General features: G+C 33.6%; 1 protein-coding gene across 1 annotated transcript in view; it reads right to left on the reverse strand.

Annotated features, from left to right (window-relative positions):
* Positions 1 to 542: 542 nt before the first annotated feature.
* Positions 543 to 24,199, reverse strand: part of LOC140443650 (uncharacterized) — an 89,950-nt gene continuing 66,293 nt past the window's right edge. Inside the window, exons 13-20 of the mRNA XM_072535016.1 lie at positions 23,634 to 23,887; positions 20,208 to 20,516; positions 19,669 to 20,118; positions 16,577 to 16,962; positions 11,580 to 11,701; positions 9,330 to 9,572; positions 8,322 to 8,462; positions 543 to 3,447 (exon numbers count right to left, since the gene is read on the reverse strand). Of these exons, the coding sequence (XP_072391117.1) occupies positions 3,410 to 3,447; positions 8,322 to 8,462; positions 9,330 to 9,572; positions 11,580 to 11,701; positions 16,577 to 16,962; positions 19,669 to 20,118; positions 20,208 to 20,516; positions 23,634 to 23,887 (1,943 nt within the window). The 3' untranslated portion in view covers positions 543 to 3,409. The remainder of the gene's footprint in view (positions 3,448 to 8,321; positions 8,463 to 9,329; positions 9,573 to 11,579; positions 11,702 to 16,576; positions 16,963 to 19,668; positions 20,119 to 20,207; positions 20,517 to 23,633; positions 23,888 to 24,199) is intronic.

The following is a 24,199-nucleotide window of genomic DNA, read 5'->3' on the forward strand; positions in this document are numbered from 1 at the left end:
CGTTGTAAAAGATATCTTCACTTACTTGGTCTACTAGTAATAGATTTATTGGCATTAAATGGCAAAATAGTTCTCGTACGTGTCTTTAACTTTAGTTATCTATTTGTAATTTATTTGGCATAAAACAATCGTTCCCAAAATTTATTATTCCATGACAAAAATTATAGATAAAGATGACATAGGCGAAATCTTTCACAATTTTCTTATACTCAGCCAAGTAATTTTCAAATTCTTGTCCTCAAATTTTTTTTCTGTCAAAAATACCGCTCTCTCGCGGGCTTCAATTCTTTGCGACCTCTAGGTGATTTAATACAACTATGTGGCTCTCTTTGGCGACTAGTATGTAAGTGATCAAAATAAAATGTTTTGTCCACCACCGCTACATATACGTGTGGAATAATTCAGTATCTAATAATAATAAAATAGGTCGGTTATTTTAAAAATAAACACACGTATAATAACATAGACTGTTTATTACATAACACCTTTCAATTTTCCACAAAGTAATTTCCACATTTTCCTTAAAATTTTTACAAAGTATATAGTATAGTAGAAACGATATGAATTGGGAAAGAACAATTTTTGGGGTCCGGTCAGTAATTCTACGGCGAACATAGAAATAAAGATAAATCTTTGTAATTCTGTAATTATTGATTACTCCTGGTATTAGTCCACATGGATATTGGCGTGGCTTATTACTTTTTAACGTATCTTATTGGGTAATACTGAAATGTAATTGGTCAAATTTTTCGGAAGTTCATACACTGAAACCAAATCTGGCTTTGTCGTTATCTGGCAAAAATTGCTTCTCATGTTTCAAAGGCGGCAAGCATATAATAAACACAATAACAGTGTCGTCGTGATAAACTTATAATTATTTTATTTTTATAATAAAATTAATAAGCACATTATATTTCATTTGCATTATGTATGTATATACGTTTAATCATCAATTTTAAATTTCAATAAAAGTTAAGGAATTTTTCGGGTCCAGTCCCGAATAATTCAGAAATATAAACATTATTTGTAATAAAATTGATCACTAACGGTATTGTCCACATTGCAGCTGTGGCTTATTACTTTCTACGTATCTTATCGGGCACTACTGAAGTGTAATTAGTCAAATTCTTCAGAAGTTATTACGCTCAAACTTTATCGTTATCTGGTCAAAAATGCCTTCTCAGGTTTCTCATACTAAACGATATACATATTCAGTCGTCGATATATCGTCGTGTACGACAGCAAGTTCACGTATATTTTTAATATTTTTGTGCAAACAGTAGTGTTGTGTTTTAGTTAAGTTTGAGTTAAGACAGTAGAAATAAGTTGTAAATACATTAAAGATGGCTTTTTGGCGACCATTTGAATGTGATACCAAAGAGAATACTAGCGACAATCCAACGGACGATTTAGGTATGTTTCTTTAAGGTATTTATTTAGGTATTCTTATTTAAAACAAGTTTAATAATTAGTTATATAGGGATGCTCGGTCATAATATTCACCCTTAATCTACTTTTTTTAACAATTAAAAGTAAAAATATTTCTTTTAGATCCAACACCAATAAATTGGGAATTTGTAAATAAGGACTTACATATTCAAGCGCAAAGGATTATTCTAAATATATATTCCTGTTTAAGAGGCGAAAATAGTACACTTTCGGAAAATAATATTGTGTTAAGGATATGTGAACTTACCAAACTTGCGCGTACGACAGTTTTACGTGTTATTGCAGCTGGGGATGTAAGTGATCATTCTGTTAAACGTCAAAGAGTTGGACAAAACCTTAAAAAGATTTATAAGGCTACTAAAGACGTTATTTGTCGCTATGTATACGAATTTTATCAGGACAACAAAGTTCCAACGTTGGAAATGCTTCAGGACAAGTTGAAAATATATCCCGATTATGCATATAAATCCCTTGATACATTGAGGCGTGTTTTAATAGAATGCGGATTTAGTTATAAAAAATCAGACAAGAGAATGGTAATTATGGAATCTACAAGGATTGTGATACAGAGGCATTATTTACGTAAAATAAAGGAATATCGAGATGACAATAGAGAAATTGTGTATCTTGGTGAAACGTGGTTTGACACCCATGATGTAGTTCAATATGGCTGGATGGATGATAGCAAAAAGTGCTGCTTGAGTACTCCTTGTTCGAGAGGAAAAAGAATTATGATTCTACATGCTGCTAGAACTCTGCTTCTGCTGAGCATACAGACTTCATACATACACCATTGTTTTCACTTTTTTATAAACTATATTTTTGCTAACATTTTTTCCATAAAGTACTTACCTTTTGAGTTATTTGCGAGAAACCGTCCAAAAACGTGGTGTTTTTGTTGAAAAATGAATATATTCACTCGCAAGTAACTCGAAAAGTATTGATTTAGTAAAAACCTCTATAGAACAAAAGTTGCCTAGAATTAGTCAGTTTATCCACTTCCGGACTTATTTTGGATGTATATCTTTTCACCCCCGAGAAGGGGCGGTACCCACCCCCAGGGCAAAAATACACATCGGCACAATATCACTTTTTTTCTTTGACACGTTAGCTATATGTGTATGCCAAATTTCATGTCAATCCCAGTGGTTTTTTAAAATTTAGAGGTTTTTACAATATTTTACCGTTAGTGAATGGACTATGTGTATTAACTTTTAATCATCTTTGGTGTCAAGTTCATAAAGAAATGTGAATAATTAACAATATTATTACTGTTTAACAAAATATTAGACCTTAATTTAAAAATAAAAGTTTATTATTTAATTTCTATTGCGCCGCCTATGTTTTACAGAAGGCGCCGACACTTGAGTGTCGAATTTCGTTTTTATACTTGTCCAACTGACATCGTAAGTACTTTACATTATAAATTGACACAAACGATATAAGTTAACCATCACATAAAAAAGTTGCACACAAAAAGTTTTTATATTCATCATTATAATTACTTCTTTTAAGGTGTCTTAAGTAGAGGGACGTATTCTATATTTATAGAGCATATTTATATAAATGAATGTAGCATATTGTAAAATCTTATTTTTGCTTTATTGGAAGTAAAATACTATTGCTCAAAACTTGTTTCTTAGATATTAATTTACAAAATATGATTGTTACTCTAATAACAATTTTACCTTTTTTCTATTCTTATGATTATATGTGTACAAACACGATTAATTAAGAAAAATAATGTAATTTACAAAATACAATTTCTTGGAGAATACACCAAATGCATGTAAAAAGAATTTCATTGAACATTCGGTATCTAACAGCCGGCTGCTTTTCAATAATTCTACATCACTATTAATTGAAAACTTAGAGTAAGCATATTATATACAATTAATTAACCTTATGTAATGTCCTTTTTTCGTCATGAAATAGATTTACGTATTGGAGTCGATCTGGATCATGCGCAGGCTAATTCTTGTTTAGCTGCCTTTAGTGCTAAAATATTAAAAAAAATTTAATTAAAAATAAAATATTAATGATTAAAAAGTATAAAACTAAAAAGATGAGACGCCTAAATTTAAACACTAATTTGTTACAAATATAAAACATGGAAGTGTAACATGATACGTTTGACTTTAATTTTAAAAAGGTTTATGTTAACCTATATAAGGCAATCCAAGATCATAATCTCATAAATCGGTAGTGAATCGACAGACGTCAAAATGTACAGTTGATTCTAACGGTACTAGTTCAGGGTATCACGGTTTTCTGATCAGAATTCTTTTTATATGCATGGATTTGTAAATTTTATGACTTTTCTCTGGGGTGGAAAACGAAGTGGAGGAAGCAGAAAAAAAAGAAAAGATATGCAAAGCGGGTTCTGACCCACTCCTAAATCGCAACACTACGTTCGACGTATGATGACATGTGAGGTAACGTTGAAAAGGGGATGAAAAATGGGCTTGAATGCACTATACGCATGCTGTATTGGAGCATGTCAAAAGGGCATTAAACGTATAGCGCCCAAACTACTTAACCAAGGATGACGTATCAGATGTCGTTAGGCTGATTGACACCTAGTCTATACCAATAAAAAAAGGGCATAAAATGTATAGGATCCTGGACAACCATATAAAAAGCAAGGAAAACGGAAAGTTTACCTTGGACAGTGGAATCTTGTAGTGGACATTTAAGTCAATTGAGTCAATTATCTGTTAGACATAATACAGTCTAGCTATACTTGCACATAATTTACCAGTCAAATGTAACCATTCTGATTTAAATATTATTCTCTCGTAATGGGAGTGAGGTTTACCTAAAAAAGTCAATCGTCATCTCGACGAAGGGGGTTTTTGACCATCAGCACAGGCAAACATCAACACAATGATCCAAACAAAGTGAATTAATGTATGGAGGTGTTCGCGTGCAGTACTTCCGTCGTCTGCTACTAAATGACTTCGGTAAATGGAATACCATTTTACATTAGGAGCACATGCTAGAAGAGAAAAGTCACTCTCACTTAAGAGTAGATGATACCATTTGTTGGTGACTCTTTGTAATCCTTTGCCGTATCTACTGGCGAAAGCTTTAATGTCGTTAACACCCTAAAAATTTAACTAGATACTTAATAACAAAGAATTGAACTCTCAAAGCTGTCTCACTAGACTAAAAGAATGTGTGAGTGTAACGTTGTTTAGGCGCTTCGCCTCTTAAAGGTATGGGCTCCCTTGCCAGGGAGAGAGTTTGGCAAGAGCAGACGTCAGTCTACAAACGCAGTTTTGTGTTAGTGAAAGGAGAGATTGGGAAGACAAGTGGTTTGCTAAGAAGCAGTAGTCAGTAAGTGTGAGTAAGGAAGGTTGTGAACCATGCTGCAATGAGGGGTATCTTCGCATGTTACCAGCTATAAATTTGAAAAAGGCTCTTTCGATTGAGCGTTTTTGGCTTGCAGATTGTTAGAACCTGCGATATCTTAGTGGTGTCGCTTCTATAGTAAAAAACTATTATTGAAAAAGCCAGAATTTAGGAGGCTAATATTGAAGAAAAAACAGGCTTTAAAGCCTACATACAAGAAGGAAGAAGAATAAAAAGCCAGAAGGTCTTTCAACAGCCTTTGGAAGATTATCTGCAACTTATCTTTAAGTATCAATATACGCATAAGAATTCTTAGATGTTACGCCTTTAGTGTACTAATCTATGGAGTAGAAAGCTGTAGCCTTACAGAAGATGCCATAAAACGATTAGAGGCATTTGAAATGTGGTGCTACCGACGTATGTTGAGGGTCTCATATTTACACCACACAAGTAATGTAACTATTCTCCAGAGGCTAAAAAAATACAAAGAAATTATTAACACCGTAAAGAACAGCAAATTGGCTTACTTCGGCCACATCATGCGTAATAATAAATACCGACTTTTACAGTTGATTCTACAAGGCAAGATTGAGGGTAAGAGAGGCCATGGACGTAGACGTATATCCTGGCTAGCTATTCCAATCTTAGGAAGTAGACTGGTCTAACGTCAACTGATTTATTTCGAGCTGCTGTGAATATAATAAGATGGGTCAATGTAGTCGCCAACATCTCTAGAAGATAGACACATTTAGAAGAAGAATAAGTCGGTTCTAGGGTGTTCAGGGAATAAATACTCATCAGTCCTAGGTGACGGCAAGATGTTTTTAGGACCTCTTTTGCTCTTATGTTGGAGCTTGTGATGGTTCGTAGGACGTATCTCTTCTAGGAGTTCGGATTCTGCTCTCTATAGTAGGTATATTTGAGAGTTGGTGGAGTAATGCCGACGGATAGTCTGCACGTGACCTGATGATCTTTCTTAGTATTTTGCGTTATGTGGCCATGATCGCGTTTGTTTGGCGGTTGTTCAGTGCGGAGTAAAGAACAGCCCTGTATTCAATAATCGGCCTGATGTAAGTTTTGTAGGTATGCAGGAGAGTCTTACTCTGTTTACCCCAAGATTTGCCTGACAGAGCTCCCAGGAGTCTAGCCCTTCTTCTCACTCTGTTTAGGGTGAGATTTAGTTGCTTGTCCCAATTGAGGTTCCTTTGACATTGAACTCGCAAGTAGGAGACCGAACTTTGGAAGCGGAGTCTAGCTCCGTAGAGCTCTATCAGGTTGCTTGTCCTCAAACCGGGAAGTACGTGGATATCTGAAGAGGATGGCCTGTGTTTTGGTTGGGTTGAGAGTGGCTCCTCATTTTTTGCACCATTTGACGATCTTGTCGAGTTGGGCCTGTGACTTGATGCACATAGAACGGTTCCTCATCGTTCCGTCGACTGTGCCTGAGGAAAGAAGTGCAGTATCGTAGGCGTAGAGGAGGGTGGTTTCATTTTGGTCTGTGGGACGGGGGAGATCGCTGTTATATAGTGTGCAAAGGATTGAAGCTAAAAGTAAGCCTTGAAGTACTCCAGCTTGTGGAGTTAATGATGTGACTAAAAGAATCCTTACGAAGTCGTTAAATTTATGTGGCAGTACAGCTTCCCCCACCCTAATTGATTGTTTCACTCATGCGCCATTAAAACGGTCAAAAGTCAAAGAATCGTTGTCTTGACTTGCAACTAACCAAGCTAATTATTAAACAATTTCATCGGAAAACATCAAAAAAATTTAAGGTCCATTCTGGTCATTTTTGACGCTTTTTTGTAGTGGGGGTAGAAGGATAAAACAAAGAGATGTTTTTATTATTACCGTAAACTTAATATTAACAAAGTTATGGCTGTTCGAAAGTAGACTTTTATTCGGCGAATACAAAAATCCAAACATATGATGTGGAATAATCGGAAAACGGTAAGATTTTCTTGCAAAACTTATACAAATGTTTTTAAAGATCTTAACAAACCTTTAAAATGACCACTAGTAAAAGTGATTTGCATGAAAATTAATGTAAGTTATAACTAAAGTCGGCTTATATTTTTGTGACGCAGAAAGTAACAAACTCAACGTCACCACCCCCTGTCCCCAAAAGCACCCTAGTTGAAACTATTCGTTGTTCATTTATATACAATATATTATATTCTGGAAGTATAACTAGTTTAGTTTTGAAAAAATGCTAGTTTAAAGTGAAGGCACTATTTTTGGAATTTTTCATAAACTCTCTTTTTTCAAAATAACTCAACTAAAAAAGATACACAAAAAATGCTAAGATCTAAAAACAGTTTTATCTACTGAAAAATACGTATTATCATAGGGTAGATTTTGATCTTTGAGCTGTTTTTACCTACCATCAAAATTTCAAGCAAATCCATGCATATAAAAAGAAGTCAGAGGTTTTCTACTATTTTTACCGTCATATCCTGGACTATACAGTCCATCTAATTTACTTACCGTTGCACGTCATTATTATTGACAGAGATCGAAGTTGACATAGTTGCCAAAGTATAAAAAAATCCTGAATCCATTTTAAATCAAATAGGTCACATAATTATTGCAAAAGTGGATTATACAACAAAACAAATTAATATTTAATGTAAATAAATAGAAACAAAACAAGAGTTAAAAAATAATCTTGTTAAAAACAAGTTGAGCCGCTTGTAAGCGTCGTATAAACATAATGGAATACTTAAACAAAAACGACACTTTTTTCATTACTTATTAACATTAGTCAACACCGCAACTGTCAAATAAGTGTTACCAATTTATGCCAAAATATCACCTTCGTTCGATTTCAGTTACAGTGTGTTCCGAAGAAATGTTCTTCATAAAAACGCTTTATAATGCATTTATACAAATTAAATGAAACATTATTGTGTATTTCTTAAATTAACATTAATAGAAATCTTTAAATATTATTGTACTCGGCAAAGTGATTCTAAAAAAGAACACACCTACCGCCTAAATATTTCGTGTTGGTATCATGTGACCTCACGGGCTATGACGCGGATGGCGTGCAACGGTAAGTAAATTAAATGAAGTATACGTATTTAATCGAATATTATACCAACAAGGAATACGAGGGTAAGGGCACAAATTATTAGCAATATTTGTAATTATATATGACCTCTATTGGCCCAATACGCCGATGTCTATTTAATCATTGTCATTAAATGCGTACAGTCTATTCGCTACAAATGGTAAAAATGGAAACTTTAAGTCACACAAACAATAGATTGGCGACTACAGTAATACAAGAGAGAAAAAAGAAGACTGACAATAAGGAGTGTCAATCTTAAAAAACATTCTGGAACGAAATGAATGAGTAAAACACTGGATATACATAAAGTCAAACAAACAATGGAGAAGCTATGTCTCTTTCACTAGTCTCTCTAGATAATAAAGTCCAGAAATAATTGTATAAATATAACGGTAGATTAAGTATTTCAATTATAGTACGGTACAATTTTGATATGGTAAAAACTTACCTTCTCTTTCTCGCCTTCTAATCTTTTTCCTTCGCCTTTCAACAACCGCAAGTTCCGCTTTAACATCAGCGTACGTTTTCCTCAGCTCCGCCAACTTTTGCTGAAGTATTGCTATCCGTTGAACGCTGTCTAAACTTGAATCTAAATAAAAATATGCATATAATGTTAATACAAAGAATATCATTCTGAAACAGTCATTAAAAAGTAGTTCAAAGAAGAAAGTGGAAGTAGTTCGTAGAATCAATATATGTGAGGGTATAATTAGAAAAAACTTAAAATATCAGAGATATTTTCAGTAAAGGTGAAGAGCCTTTGCTTGAGTATACTAAAATTGGAATGTACCGCCTGGATAACGCAGTCAAAAGAGAGGTAATTTACCGATTGAAGAGACTCTTTGTAAAGAGAATGAAACCGACTCATTAACAACGTAATTATACAATCCGTTAATAAACGTGTATGTTTGATGCTGATAATAAAAAACAAAAAGGATGAATAAAAAGTAATACTGCAATGAGAGATGTAATACTTCATAAGATGTCAATACGTTTGTCATATCTAACCTTATCAAAGGCTCTGAAAATCAGTAAAGCATGTATACCTATATTGACACATATCCATACATCCTGCATTAGCACATTCATGCGAAACAACGCCTCTCTTATTCCAGTATAATTTTTTATGAGACTCACTTACTTCTAGATGTAGTTTTCACCGCGATCTAGTTTTTTGTCGCGTAGATGACGTAGATCACCTACGCGACGAAACTTCACTACAATTAGTGTTTGCTTTAACTGATACACTTTCTGAAACTAGATATCTAAAAATCATATAGAAATTGTATTATCACCAATGAGAAAACGTATAAATGAAGTAAAAAAGGAAAGAAGTATGACAACGGTGAATTTGTGAAAAACAAGTTTCCGAAGCGAACAAGCTTTGTTCAGTTATGCAGTATTTTATACAAAATCTAAAATAAAAAAATCAGTGCAACCCTCTTTGTATACTTACCAAACTCAACGTAGAAATTGTATTGTGATGGTCGAGGAGATCGATTTGGTCGATTATAAGACGATATTTTGGCACTTCCAGTATTAGAATGTTCTGAAGTGTCATCACTGTCACTATTATGTCTGGACCTATTCTTTTTACTCTTTTTACCACTTAAAGGCATGGTATCTTCAGAATTTCTTAAAGATTTTCTTCGTTTCTTACAAGATGCTGGCTTCTTTATGTCACCCATCATCTGAGTATCTGAAATTATAGTTGAACTGTCTTTATTTTAAAAGAATAAAATTTGTAATATATGCAATAAACAAATCTGTCTAAAAGACCTACAATATTATAGGCAATGGAAAATCATGAGAGCCATAATCGGATCAAACATAACTAAATAAAGTCGAAGAAAATCAAGAATCGTAGAAGAAGCAATAAATGTAGAAAACATAAAACACAGCAAAAGGATTAGAATCGATAGAACATATAATTAGATGTCACCAACATAAATAATTGAAAGAATTACAAATTGAATTATAATGGAACATTTAGGTAAAGGAGAGCCGAGAACGAGATGCGAAGATTTGAGAAAAAGATCCGGAAATAAAAAGTATGAAATAAAATTACTACCGTATGTAAAACATCTATAAATGTCAAAAATAAGAAAAATGAGTAATCCACTAATAAAATAGCGTAAAAATAACGCTGATGATGATGCACGCAGCAAAGGAACAAAATCATTAATTTGGGTTACAAGTTGCATAGCAAAAAATATAATTTATGAACAAAATTTAACAAAGTCTAACCATTAGATTAAATAAAATGCTACAACATTCTTTGTTCTGAAAATAGTCAATTTCTAAAACTGCTGCAACTTTACACCTACCAAAGTCCCAAAAATAGTATCAACAATATTAATTCCACACACTTGAAATAAGTCGAACCCTATTTAAGATACTTCAAAGTACTTTATGATGTTATTTAAAGCAATATATCAGAAAGTTCAAAATGTTCTATCAATTTCTTAACCATATATCACATTTTTGAAAAGGCCCTGAAAGGGCCTAAGATATATGTACATTAATAGTCCAATCGTCACAGGTTTGACCCCTAAAAATCGTACGAACAAGCTAAATTTCGCCGAGAATATCAATTTTGGAATTTATGAATAGCCTGACCTGACTCCAAATAAGCAATCAATAGACTCAATTTTTGTAATCCCAAAAAAATATACAATATTATGTATAATATTACAAACGTATTTAATCTAATTTTATAGTCTATACAAAGACATTAATTAATTTTTTTTAAGATCGTTCCCCACTTGTGATGGTACTACAAAAATATATTAAATGGTGCTTTATAAAAGGTTATAGATCTCTTTTAAGAATTCTGCTAGTGAGATCTTAAGATAGCTACAAAAAGAGATGGAAAGTTTCCAAACACAATATAGGGTAGCCTTATAATGAGAAATTTTGCATAACAACAAGAAAGCATTATGTCTTTAATGAGGGACAGCATTCCCTAGAGAGAGGTGGAAAACACTTATAATAGTTACACTCTACGTTTCATTTCCGGTGTGGATTTTTTAAATCCATATTTTTCTTGGCCTCCCTCGTTTATTTTTTTGTGCTGGTGTCCAATTTCCAAATCTTTAAAGGTATCCTGTCTTCGTTCATTCGTTTCAGGTGTCCATACCGATTTACCTGTTTTTCAGCTATATCGTCCATTATCGTATTTTATACTTGATTTTTTTCTCTAATGGCCTCATTTCTTACATGTTCAATTAAAAATTACTGACAAAGTGTAAAATCCCAAACACATATTGTACCTAATTATTACGTTTAAAAACATAATTCGGTAACATTAGTGCACTCATAGTACTTAAATTATAATACAATATTTTTGGTATTTGCGAAATACTTATGTACTAGGTTTAGTAGGTGAGAACAGTTCACGAAAGCAAAACTCTTAATAATTTTAATGAATCTGGCAACGCAGCATAAACGACTATAATTGGCATTTCCCAACTTCGCGCAGAACACGGTTTCTGTTATTTCTAAAGAGAATTAGAAATACTGCACGCTTTGTTCGTTCTGCTGTTAAATAAGTGTGCTATCTATGGTGGTAGTCAATAGTCATTAATAGATGCTTTGCAAAGATTTTATAAATCTATAGATATCTGTGCAGAAGGAAACGTATTTATGTTGATAGTTGACAAAAATTAAAACAAGAAAGTGAAACGTTAACATATGGCTTACTTACCTTCTTCACTATACGGTGATACTTTTGAAGAAGTATTCCTTTGTCGTAAATATTCAGTTTCAATATCATTTGATTTACAACTTTCATTGTCGCCCATATTGGGAGAGAAGCTACCTGCATCTCTAAAAACAAATTGGCATAATGTAAATAAAATCGAATATACTTACTATATACTGAATGAACACTATGATCATTCACAAGAAATAAAATGTAGAATCGAAAGAACCAGGGCCGCATGCCACAACATGAAGCAAAAATATAAGCTTACAAATTAAGAAACGTCCAGTCTGCATTGCACAAGATATAGCAAAAATATAAGCTTGCAAATTAAGGAACGTCCAGTCTCATGTGTTTATTATGTTTTGTCATATTCTGCTGAAGCGACGATAATCTTGTAAGATGGTATGGGGAAGAGCATACCGAAATTTTAAATTTGGATATACAAAAGAGTTCTTAAAATGTCCTTAAAATGTTTCGTAATTCGATCGATCGAATTCGGAAGTTTTTCTCAGGCGAAAAATAGTTTTCAATAAAATTTTGAAAGTTTGTTACGAAGAAAAGTAGCATTACAGAATAAAAAGACTCTCCTGGCTTGCTAACTTGTCAAGTGGTTTGTATCAACGTCAACCAGACTATTTAACAGTACAATGAACAAAGTCTGTATATTGCAGTAATAACCAACAACAACTAAGAAACCAAGGCATCTCAAGAAAAAAAATATAAAGATGGTTGATCTATGATACTTTGGGCTTTAAGTAAATATGATATTTTAAAGAAATTACCTACAACTTTTTAGTTATTTTGGGTTATAATTTTTTCAACCCTAGAAACATATTTGCCATTCCTAGCTGGAAGCAAAAAGAATGTGACTACACCTAAGTATGCCGAATAACCCAAACACACAAATGAGAAGGAAATCTTAAAGCACACCACTTAATCACCATGAAGATCTCTATTTGCTAGACTAAGTTCACAATCTGGTGGACCTGACGCACTCATTTTATGATATTAATCTGCGAACGAAATGATGAAATCAGGCATTGCTGAAAACTTTTAATTCTATTCAATGCGTTCTCATCGCAAGACAGAGTCGAACTAGCTTTTTGCACAAATAAAATAATTGGAATATTTTTATTGTTTTTCTGCTAACAGTCGTTTTTAATACTTTATACTGAGATACTAAAAATAAGTTAAATTATGTTTGATACTTTTCGCAAATAACTAATATGTTTTGTACATACTTATAACAAATAAATAAATTAAAAAGAAAAGTACTTTTAAAAGTGTGTAAAGAATTTAATTCATAGCTCAGAACTTTATTGTTTATTTTAATATTTTTTGCAAAAGAGTGATGTGTTCGGCTTTACACACTTACGATAAATGAATGAATTGAAAAGAAAAGTTATTTAAAAGTGTGTAAAGCATTTAATTCCTAGAGTGTGTAAAGCCGAAAGCGCTCAGCTAGAAATTAAATGCTTTACACACGTTTAAAGTACTTTTCTTTTGAATTCATTCATTTAATATTTTTGTAATTTTTTTTATCATAACTAATATTTAATAATATTATCTAAAATGAAGTGGTTTTACAGGAAAAGTAACAATATTTATTTATTTATGAAACGAGAAAAAAGGTATTTTCTAATGTTTCTCTAAAGTTGATCGTTTTCAAGTTATAAACAATTTAAAAAAGAAACAATTGAAGTTCAGACCTTTTTCTATGAGTTTCCGATAAGTATTTTGAACTTATTTGATTTTAAAACATTGTTTTTAATTGTTAATGAAGCGCTTATAGCAGAACGGACGCTCATTTGTACAATGAGAATTCAGCGCTTCATTAACAACTAAAAAATGTTTTAAAATCAAATAAGCCCAAAATACTTATCGGAAACTGACAGAAAAAGGCTTGAAGTTAAATTTAGGCACTTGGTGAATTCAAGAAAATTGTTTCAAAATTGATTTATACAATTGGTTTAATAAAATTATTTGAATTAATTAGAACACTTTTCGTTTTGGTGACCTCTTGAACCATATTCGGAGGTATCTCATAAAAGTAATTATGCAAAAAAATATCATGTGAATATTTTTCCAAAAGAACCAGAGCTTTTCGACTTGTCTAAACATATTCTGCTGAATTTCAGATCAAAATCTTTTTCTGTCATACGTTGATTTGTTATTTATTTTCCCTCTAATAATTTTTAAGTTTTTCAAACGTTTATTTATAAACAAACTTTGTGCAGTGTAAATAGTTAAACACATTTCTAAACATTTTATATCTTTACACAGCAAGTTTTTTCGATAGCGAAGATAGAAAGTCGCAAAATTTTATTATGACCAAGGAATATGTCTATATTGAATGTCTATATTGAACAAGGAATGTTCAAGATAGACATAATAAATGTTTATTGAAAATATTAGACATAATGTAAGTTGGACTTTAGACTACGTGCAAATCCAGCCCTTTTTAGAATTAATTTATTTTTCAGGTATGCGTATTTCCATGGTTCTTTAGGTTTTGAAATGTCTTTCTAACCATACACCACACGCCAAGTGCTATTTGTAACCGTCGTATGTGGTCCGTGATCTGTCGGTTGGTTTGATTTGTTATTGGGAATATAAAACGATATGCATACATAATGGATATTTATAATACGAAATACAACTCTTCGCAGAGACACTAAAAATTACAATACCGAATCATATCTGCAGATCTCGGGTCACAGACGACGGCAACAAATAGCACAGATACTCGAGGAAGATACCAGTGATCTAAGAGCGAAAATTACATCTACACACGCTCCTGCATCACATTTTACAGTCAATCCACGGATGGGATACCAAAGAGGAGAAACATTTTTATTTTTAGCATAAAATGCCATTCTTGATATAAAGAATAATGTAGAAAAACGAAAGGTAAATAAAAAAACAACTATTCGACATAGCCTCTACCACCTTCAAAACATTCTAGTCTCTCCACTCATGTCTGGGATAATTTGATTTGCGGCAGTAATTATTACTTGTTTCAGATTATCAATACTACGGTTTAAACTTGTTTCGTAAACTTTCTGTGTTAGGTAGCTCCATAAAAAAATCGGTTGCCTGTAAAGTCGGTTTTACGGGCGAAGATTTTACGTGACAACGTCTTTTTCTCGGTAGAATATTTATTGATATGAATATTATTAAATTGCACAATAGGAACAAGGAATTGAATGAAAATAAGAATTGCACAAATTTTAACTATAGAAATATATTTTGTTTACTAAAACATTGTACATGTAAACTTAAACTTAACTAATTTCTATTTGAGTGATTTTGTTGAGGATAGGACGATGATAGGAGAAATAGCATCGCACCAGCGGACCGATCATGTTTGAGTGGGAGAGAGACGCAAGGCATTCGCCGGTCCGGCGGGCCTCTCTCTCGTTCGGTGACTCATCATAACAGACGTGAGCGGGCGTTACACTTTTTCATGAGTGACTCCGAGCCACAACCTAATTTAAGACGTTGTCACGTCAAAAAATTCAAAATTGTTCAATCGAATGATCGGTGTGGAAAAAATATCGATCACCCACTAGATTATTGATGTGAACGTCACTCTTTAGATTATTGACGCAAACGTCACTCACTAGATTATTATTACATTTCCAAACTTCAATAATTGTAGGCATTTACATAACATTGACTATAAGCCCCCTTTCAGACGAGGATACTGTATCCGAGATACGCGTATCCGAGATACGCGTATCCGAGACGCAGGTATTACATAGACTCAAATGGAGCTTTTCAGACGGGACGCGCAAGGGATACAGTATGCGAGATAGCGAATTCAGTATCTCGGACCTTCCTGTCGCCGACAACTGAATGCGTATGCCAGATACAGAAGAACCATTACGTTAAATGAACGCTTTCAGACACGAATACTTTTGCACCACATTCCATAGACGCGCGATTTTCTGTCGAATAATTGTGAATGAGCAACGAAAGAAAGAAGGTGTTTTCTGAATATAGTTAAATAATGGAGCGTGCTGTATTTGATAATGACAAATTTATTTGTTTGGTATAATCAAATCCCTGTCGATGGGATACAGCATCGCCAGATTACTGCAATAGAAATAAAAAGCAGCAGTGCTGGGTCGAAAATTCTAAGCGACAATTTTGAGGCCATGACTGCAGTACAGCAAAATGAATATGGTAAGAAATAAACATGTTTTTATTATAAATACATAGTAGAATAGTTTAATATTTTGTTTCATACGTATACAGTTTAGTTTTAAAAGTTTGCAATTGGAATTTTGATTATTTAACGAATATCAAACTACATTATTGTGAAAGGAATACGGTCATTTTTTATTTAGGGCGAGGTAAACAATTTACAAATTGGAGATAAGTACACATATTTATTTTAAATTTAAGTCATAGACTTTAACTTAAAGTCATAGAAAGCCGTTCTTTTGATGAAATAATTCTACGCATAGTTGTGTCTTTTTTACTCAATTGAATTTCCAAAATTTTATGAAGTTCTTCAAACGACTTCAAAGACATTCGAAAATAATTAAAAAACTTCGATGGATCTTGCAATAAATCTTGATACAGCAAACTATACGTTCCCTTGGTTTCTCTTAATTTTATAATAGGATGAACCCACAAATTACGTCGTCTTTTCAGTTTCTTTTTATTTAATATGTACCACAGCATAACACACTCTTCTACATCCATAATCCAAAAATATAACCGCACTGCACTGCTACTATTTTCATACTGACGAGCATGCCCGTGAATCCGATACAGCCGCCATCGAAAATTCTATATCTCGCATACAGTATCCTCGTCTGAAAACCCTCTTAAATGAAGCAGGTTTTGAAAAACTTAACTTCATTTTATGGGGTTTTAGAATAAGCAAAACAGATTAACACGATATATACATATAAACATGTAACTGATCGTAAAAGTCTATACCGTCAAATTACAGAAATTGTTTAATTAAACAAACGCACACTTACCCTCTAAGCGATAAATTACTAATACTGCTCTCTGGTGTCGTAGGTGGGGTATTATCAATCACAGTAGAATTTTCCAGTCGATTTTCTCTCTCTTCTTGTATTTCCATTGGAGGTGGAGATTCTGCAGCCTTCTTTTGATCTAACAACATACTTTTATTATTACTTGTACTAGGTGCACTTGCGAATGGCATTTCTAAAACAGACGTCATAGGTTTAATATCCTGACTGCTAACTGGCTCGCTAGGGGGCGCTGGACTTCTTGGAATTACTTCTTCGCATAAGAGCAAGGAATGAAGATGAGGATCGGGTTCTTCTTCTTTTGAAGCTTCTGGCTCTTCAGTCTTGGCCTCTTTTTCTATTGTGGGAGGAGATAAATTTCTCACCTCCTAAAAAATACTTATTTGTACTTATACATAAACATATTACAATGCGTTTTTTATCTAACAGGTCAAGATTAAATTATTTAATTTAATAATAAATCGAGCCTATGCAATAACACATTCGTTGGTTTTAATCGGTTGGAAGTCAATTTCACACAAGAATACATAATCTAACTTTTTGATTACAATTTATAGTTTTCATAAAAAAACAAAAAAAATAAGATTATCTTAAACACGTTTAAGCACTTTTGGTTACTTTTAAAACAGATGCGAGGATATTGGTTACCTTTAGTTGTCAGGAATGTAATAAAACGCATAAACAGGTCACTCAAAGTCAAACCTCATTTGACCTGTAAATGTTCAATTTTAAGAATTTTCAAAAGTTCTGAATGATAAGGATAATCTGCAGAATGAACTAACATAATACTACTACTAACATTAATTAATTTAGAATCGAAAACAAATTTTATTACAAAATGAGTAAGGTAGAGATATACTTGTAAGTAGAACTGGTACAAGAATGTTTTCATATCTATTCGGCCAAAAATTTGTTGATGGTCGTAGTAATAAAAGTAATAAATACGGGAACGTTTTAAATTGTTTACGACTGGTTGAAAACGAAAGTCAAATATTTGGTCTGCTGTTAAACATATCAAAGACAAAGATCATGGTACTGGATAGACTACATAACATCATCCACAAAACCACGATTAACCGGTTTGAGGTTGTGAGCTCATATTTATATCTGGGATCATTTATCACAAACACAAAGTCGCTACAGGAATAAATAATAAAGGACTCTCAAATTTCACGAACTCAAATGAAGTTGATCAACTGCTTTTTATTCCCAATACTGACATATGGATGTGAATCTTGCACCCTACGATAAGCGGAAACTGAAATGTTCTGTTAGAGAAAAATATTACGAATTCCATGGACCGACCACAGGACAAATAATTCAATTCAAAATGAGCTAAAAGTCAGCAAACGGCTATCCAGCAAAGTCCATCTCTAATAATTAAAATACTTTTGACATGTTATGAGAGCAGACACTGAAAACATGGAAAGACTTATTATCCAAGACAAAGTAGAAGGCCGAAGATCACGAGGAAGATCTCCAACAATATCCATCCATCCAATGGCGCTACAGCCCAAATCGGGCCTTGGCCTCCTTCAACAGGCTTCTCCAACCATCTCTATTTACCGCTGTTCTTTTCCATGAACGCGTTCCCAGGCAGTTCCTGGCATCCTCATCGACTTCATCTTCCCATCTCTTCTCATCTCTTTTTAGGTCCAACAATATAGATCGGCCAAATTACAATAATATGCAAAAGACCTACGCATGAGTTAAAAGAACTGACCAGAGACAAAGACCTTTGTAGATGGACAATACACGACATCACGATGACCACTAGACTCAATCCTACACTGCACTACACTACTCCTACACTAGCCCCCTCCAGGAGGTCGGGATTGAAGAGAGAGAGAGATGTGTTTCATTGATAAGGAAAAGACATTTGATTGAGTAAAACACCAAACTCTAAAGTTAGAAAACATCCAAGAAGGCATTAGAAGAGAAGTTAACGAAAGGCTGATTAACAACGTAATCACTGTCATCCTGGCGGACACCCTGAAAGGGCTTCAACGACTTCTAGCTGCAGCAGCAGAATAAGGCGAGTCCTTTGGTATTAAAATCAACACTAGTAAAATAAAAGCAATTGTAGTAAGCAAACTTCAAAATACACAAGATTCTTCTTCTTCTTTGTTTATGTAGACATGACTCGTGTCTGTTTTTCAATGTGTCTCCAATAAGTTTTCCACAAGATTGTTATCTTCAAATTTATAACACCCCCATAAAAGACTTCAAATTAATTGGCTTACGGATAACAAAATATATAGACCCGAAGGTTGAAATCGGAGCTCGAATTGAACACTCAAGTTCTGCATTCCTTAAAATCAAACACCTTTTGACTAATAAAACTCTTTCACTGGGTATTAGGTATCGTAAAATTCGTAAATTGGTGAAAACACACATGTGGACAATGAACTGGCGCACTGAGAAGGTTGGAGCCCTTCGAGATGTGGGTGTTTCGAAGACTCCTGAAAATACCATAAAAGGACCATGTCACTAAAGATGCAGTATTGCATAAAATTGGCCATGACAGAGAACTTATATTATTAAGAAGCGCAAAACAAGTTATCTAGGACATGAGAACCGGGGAAGACATTATGAGCTTTTGAGGGTATTAATGAAGGGGAAAATTGAAGAAAGCAGAGGTCCAGGGAGACGTTCATAGTTGAAAAACATCACAGAGTTGTCGGGTCTCGATACTCAATTCTTATTGAGAGCCGTAAAGGATAGAGAAAGATTCGTCAGAATTATCGACGTTCAGAAGTGAAGAGGAAACTCTATCAAGAAGAAGAAGAATGTTTAATAGGTTTTGAACTTATTTGATTTACAAGGAGATAAATCATGCTAAGGCACTATTATTATGATAGCTTGATAGAGAGAGAAAGATAGAGGAACAAACAGAAAGATAGAGGAAGAAAGAGAGAGAGAGAGAGAAAAAAAATTTAAGTGTATTAGGTAATCTATAACCACTTAGATATTATCAAGAAATAACTGTGTCCTCTAGTCTTTACAAATCACTATAAATCTAAAGTAACTTTGTAATTTTTAGATAAAGCAAATCAACGTAAAATTACACAAACCTTTTTCATATCAAAGTTAAATTCAATATCTTCTCGTGACTGTGAATCATCGGTGGTCTGAAGTTGGTTAAACATATTACTACTATCACTTTCTTTCGGATCTGGCCGTAACTTAATATCCACGGACATAGTCTGAGAATCCTCATCTGATCTAGCTATTACTAACTGTTCAGAATCGCTACTGTCAGTTTCACTATCCTCTATAAACGCTCTACTAAGTACTTTCTTTCTCTTTTTCGAATCAGGTGTGTCGGATTTATTCATCGACGAACTTATCTTCGGATTTTCCTCTGCAGCAGACGAAGGGTTTTCCTCTTCCTCCTCCATTTCTTCGTCGTCCTCTTCTTCTTTGTCCTCTACCATTGGCTCTGGCAATTCTTGTTTTTGTTCTGGAGAATACTTAGGTTCTTCAGGTTCAAATTCAGCTTCCTCTTTAATAGGAGAACGAGGCTAAAATAAATAAGTAACAATTTATATAAAATTTCAAAACGTGTACAACAAGTAAAAAATTAACATCAGTAGAGAATAAAAATACTCACATTTTCAAGTTTTTCTTTAATTTCTTCTTTTTGTTCAGGTTCCCTTTTCGGTGAAGATTTGCCTGCAATTTCTTTTTTTATCGAATTGAATTTTTGTATAATAGAATCAACTATTTTTGTTCCAATTTTTACATTACTTAATTCTTTAGTAGTTTCGTCCAACTTAACGTTGGATATGGCCTGTGGAGATACTATCGATTCAAGTAATGGACTATCAGTTTCTTGTAATGCTGGAGATATGATTTGTTGTTTTTCTACAATAACAGCAGGTTTTTCTTCAACAATTTCAGGAGCGACCGTAGAAACAACCTAGAAAACATTTGTATGATAACTATTCGATAATATCATTACAAAAAAACTTAATCAAGTTAACTTAAGTTACTTAACTTCTCTTAAGTAAGAGTTCTAATCGATCTCCTCTCTTTATAAAATGTTGAGACGAGACATTCAAGAAATTGGAAACTTTTAATTACCACCTAGGAGTATTCAGAAAAAAGAAAAACGAAAATCAAGAGATGATGATGAACAGTTTTAATTTCGAAAGAAACGTAATACCTTGCAAATAAAGAATATTCCTCCTTTCGCATTAGAAAATACATGCTGCTACCTAAAACGAAGTCAATAATTGTCATGATTTCCACGGCTACCAAATTTCAGAAGACGTTTGTGACAGTTGTGAAAGAGTCAGTCAGAGCCAGTTAGAGTTTAAATGTCTCATTTAAAAAGTTTTTTGCGTTTACAAAACTATTTAATGGTAAAAAATCATAAAATCGATTTGAAACGGTTGACATAACTTTAAAAATTTATGACAAAACTATTTTATTTTATTGCCCAATCAGTTTTAATTACTGCAGAAACAAATATTTGGTAATAAAAGTTATTATGTACTCGAATGAAGTATTAAACCTGTGACATCACACAAGAAGATTAATATTTCCTATTAAATTTCCAATAATTTGTGTAGCTAGATTTTAAAAAGCTCTATCGTCGAATTCTGGTGAAAATTCTGTAGATTTTTATTCGAGTATAGGGTAACCCGAAATTGTACTAAAGGGATGACTCAGCTATGTTTTTTCTGAAGTTATTAGTCGTCATTCTCTATCTATCTATATAAGGATTTTTCCAGCTGTCGCTGCCTTCCTTCTTTCAGCCAACGTCTCCAGTCCTTTCTGCCATTCTCCATCTCTAAGGTCTCGTCTTTCCATGGCCTCGTCCACTTCATCCCTCCATGATCTTCGGGGTCTATCTCTTTTCCTCCTTCCTATTGGGCTCCAATCCGAAATCTTTGCTATTCATCTTGTATGATCTGTTCTTCTCACATGTCCATACCAAATTAAACGTTTTTCTTCGATGTAGCTGAGTATGTCTTGTTCTACTGCCATTCTTCGTTTTATCTCCTCATTTCTGATGCGATCCATTTTTGTCACTCTGCAGCTTCTTCTCATGAACTCCATTTCAGTTGCTGTGATTTTGGACCTGTTTCGTTTATTTATTACCCAAATCTCAGTTCCATAGGTCATTATACTGCGTACCAAGGTGTTATAAATTCTCTTCTTTGTATTTCTGGTAATCTGTCTATCCCACAGTACCCCGTTCATTTGTTTAATACATGTTCTTGTCTGTGCTAATCTGCTGGTTATCTCTTGCTCGGTGGTTCCATTTTTTGAGAGTACGAATCCTAAATATTTGAATTTGTCAGTGCCGCTAATTACCCTATTATCGTTCATTTCCAAGTTTCTCACTGGTTCTTGCTCTGTTGTTAAATATTCGGTCTTTTCTAGATTTATTTCCAGTCCATTTTTTGTGTATTTCTTTTCTAATTATCGGAGCATATAGCACAGATCTTCTTCATCTTGAGCCGTTACCACTTGGTCATCTGCAAAGCTTAATGTGTACAAGTTGTCCCGGATTGGTATTCCCATCCCCTCACATTTCCTTTTCCATGGTTTTAATATTTGTTCGAGGAAAATCTTGAACAGTGTCGGAGATGTAGAGCATCCCTACAATAAGCCTTTTGTGGTCTTAAATTCGTTGGAGTATTTATTGCCGGTTTTAACTCTTACCTTGTTGTTGTTGTAAAGGTTTTTTACGGCTTCTATTAACCTCTGAGTTATTCCGATTTCCTTCATCGTGTTCCATAGTTGTTTTCTGGGGACCGTGTCATATGCCTTTTTAAATCTATGAATGCCATGTGTACTGGTCTATTTTAACCTTGAAAATGCTAACAAAAGTTAAAACATTCTGCAGCAAAAGGTGGAAATTGTCCAAAGAAAACAAAAGCTTCTGAAACTAATTTCTTGTGGCATGTCTAATTTAAATATTATGTTTATACGGGATTAAGTCGCAATTGATTGTAATTAAACTTAAATATTTAACTAAATAAAATTTAACGTTTCGATTTCCACTCAGGAAATCGTTCTCAAAACGATTACTATTATTTTCAAATAATTCTGGGAAATATAATGGTATAACCAACGAGTTGTTGATAGATTAATATGTTTTAAAATTGACATGCTTCTGGTTAAAGAAATTTTTGAGGGTGATGTTTTTACCACCAGAATATCAAATTATGACTGTTTTGCATGTTCTTTTTTGTGTTATATGCTTGTGTATCGTAGTCGTTGTTGTGTAACATAGGTTATGTAATATGGATTATATGATTCTATATTATGTGTTGCATATGTATTGCGTGTAGGCCACGTCTCCGCTTCCTATTACTCCGCTATTGTTGGTATGTTCTCGTTGCTGACTCCTCCTTTAAGTATTGTCGCCCAATGCCTGTTACATTCTGCTGATAGTTTGCCATACATTTTGTTTTCATTAAGGAGGATGGGAGCTGCTTCTTTGACTTTTCACTTTTTCATGTCTGTTTCTTTCATGATTATTGATGCATATTTCCATTGTACTCTGTGCACGTCCCAGGCATGTTTGCATATCTGAAATCTGTCGAAGTCTCCGCTCTTAATGTATGTTTCATGCTCGTTTATCCTGGCACTTAGTGCTTTTGAGGTTTCTCCCACGTAGAAATTGTTGCATTCACAGGATATTTTGTAGATTTTGTAGCAGTTTTTCGATCTTTCTTGTGTGTTTTACTGTTAACTGTTTACACTATCAACAGACATTGTTCAATAATTATATTATGTTCATTTTTTTAAGGGTGAGATAGTGTGGTTTACCGCAGCTCAATGGTTGCCCCACTATTTCTCTCACTACAATCAGTTTTGAGTTCCATATTATTCTGAAGCTACTTTTTTGTGGTATCTTGATACAATTACTATTTTTAGTGTGAATAAGCCACAATTTTACTTTAAAATAAGTATATTTTGACGTTTCGATTTCCATTTCGGAAATCGTTCTCAAAATACTGGAACTTATTTTAAAGTAAAACTATTTTCATAGTGCCTAAATTTCTGGGAAATCACTTACCTCTGTCTTTGGTTCTTCCTCTTTAATAATTTCTTCAGTTTCAGTCTTCGGGACGGGTTCACATACACTAATTCCTAAAATACTTGACATTGTAGTTAGGGGTTCAGTATCCTTCTTTTTAATCTGAAAACTAACTGTGGATGGTGGAAGAGTTACACCATCATTACTGTCATCATCAGTAGAAGAGCTTTGAGCAATAACTCTCTGGATTTGTTCTCTTATGGAATCGTCGTCTGAAGGATAAGAAGCTCCTCCTAAAATTTCAAATGAATTTACAGCCACCAATATAAATTAGGTAGGTAGAAGAACTTGTTCTCAAAACTGATACTAGCGAGCGTAAACATCGAAAGTATCACCACAGTTAAATTACACGCCTATGTAAGATGTCTAAATTTGATTTACTGTATATCTAAGAAACTCACAGAGACCTCATTTCCAGAAGAACGGAAATCTGAGGTGTGCAGTTTGGCTGACTTCAGCTTATAAACAACTTTAGATTCTTGCATCTACTAAATTTCAACCACAATCCAACCATCTTTTTTGGGAGATTTTAAAAGCTATAACAT

Source organism: Diabrotica undecimpunctata, chromosome 6 (genome assembly GCF_040954645.1).
Source record: "Diabrotica undecimpunctata isolate CICGRU chromosome 6, icDiaUnde3, whole genome shotgun sequence".
Lineage (NCBI taxonomy): Eukaryota > Metazoa > Arthropoda > Insecta > Coleoptera > Chrysomelidae > Diabrotica > Diabrotica undecimpunctata.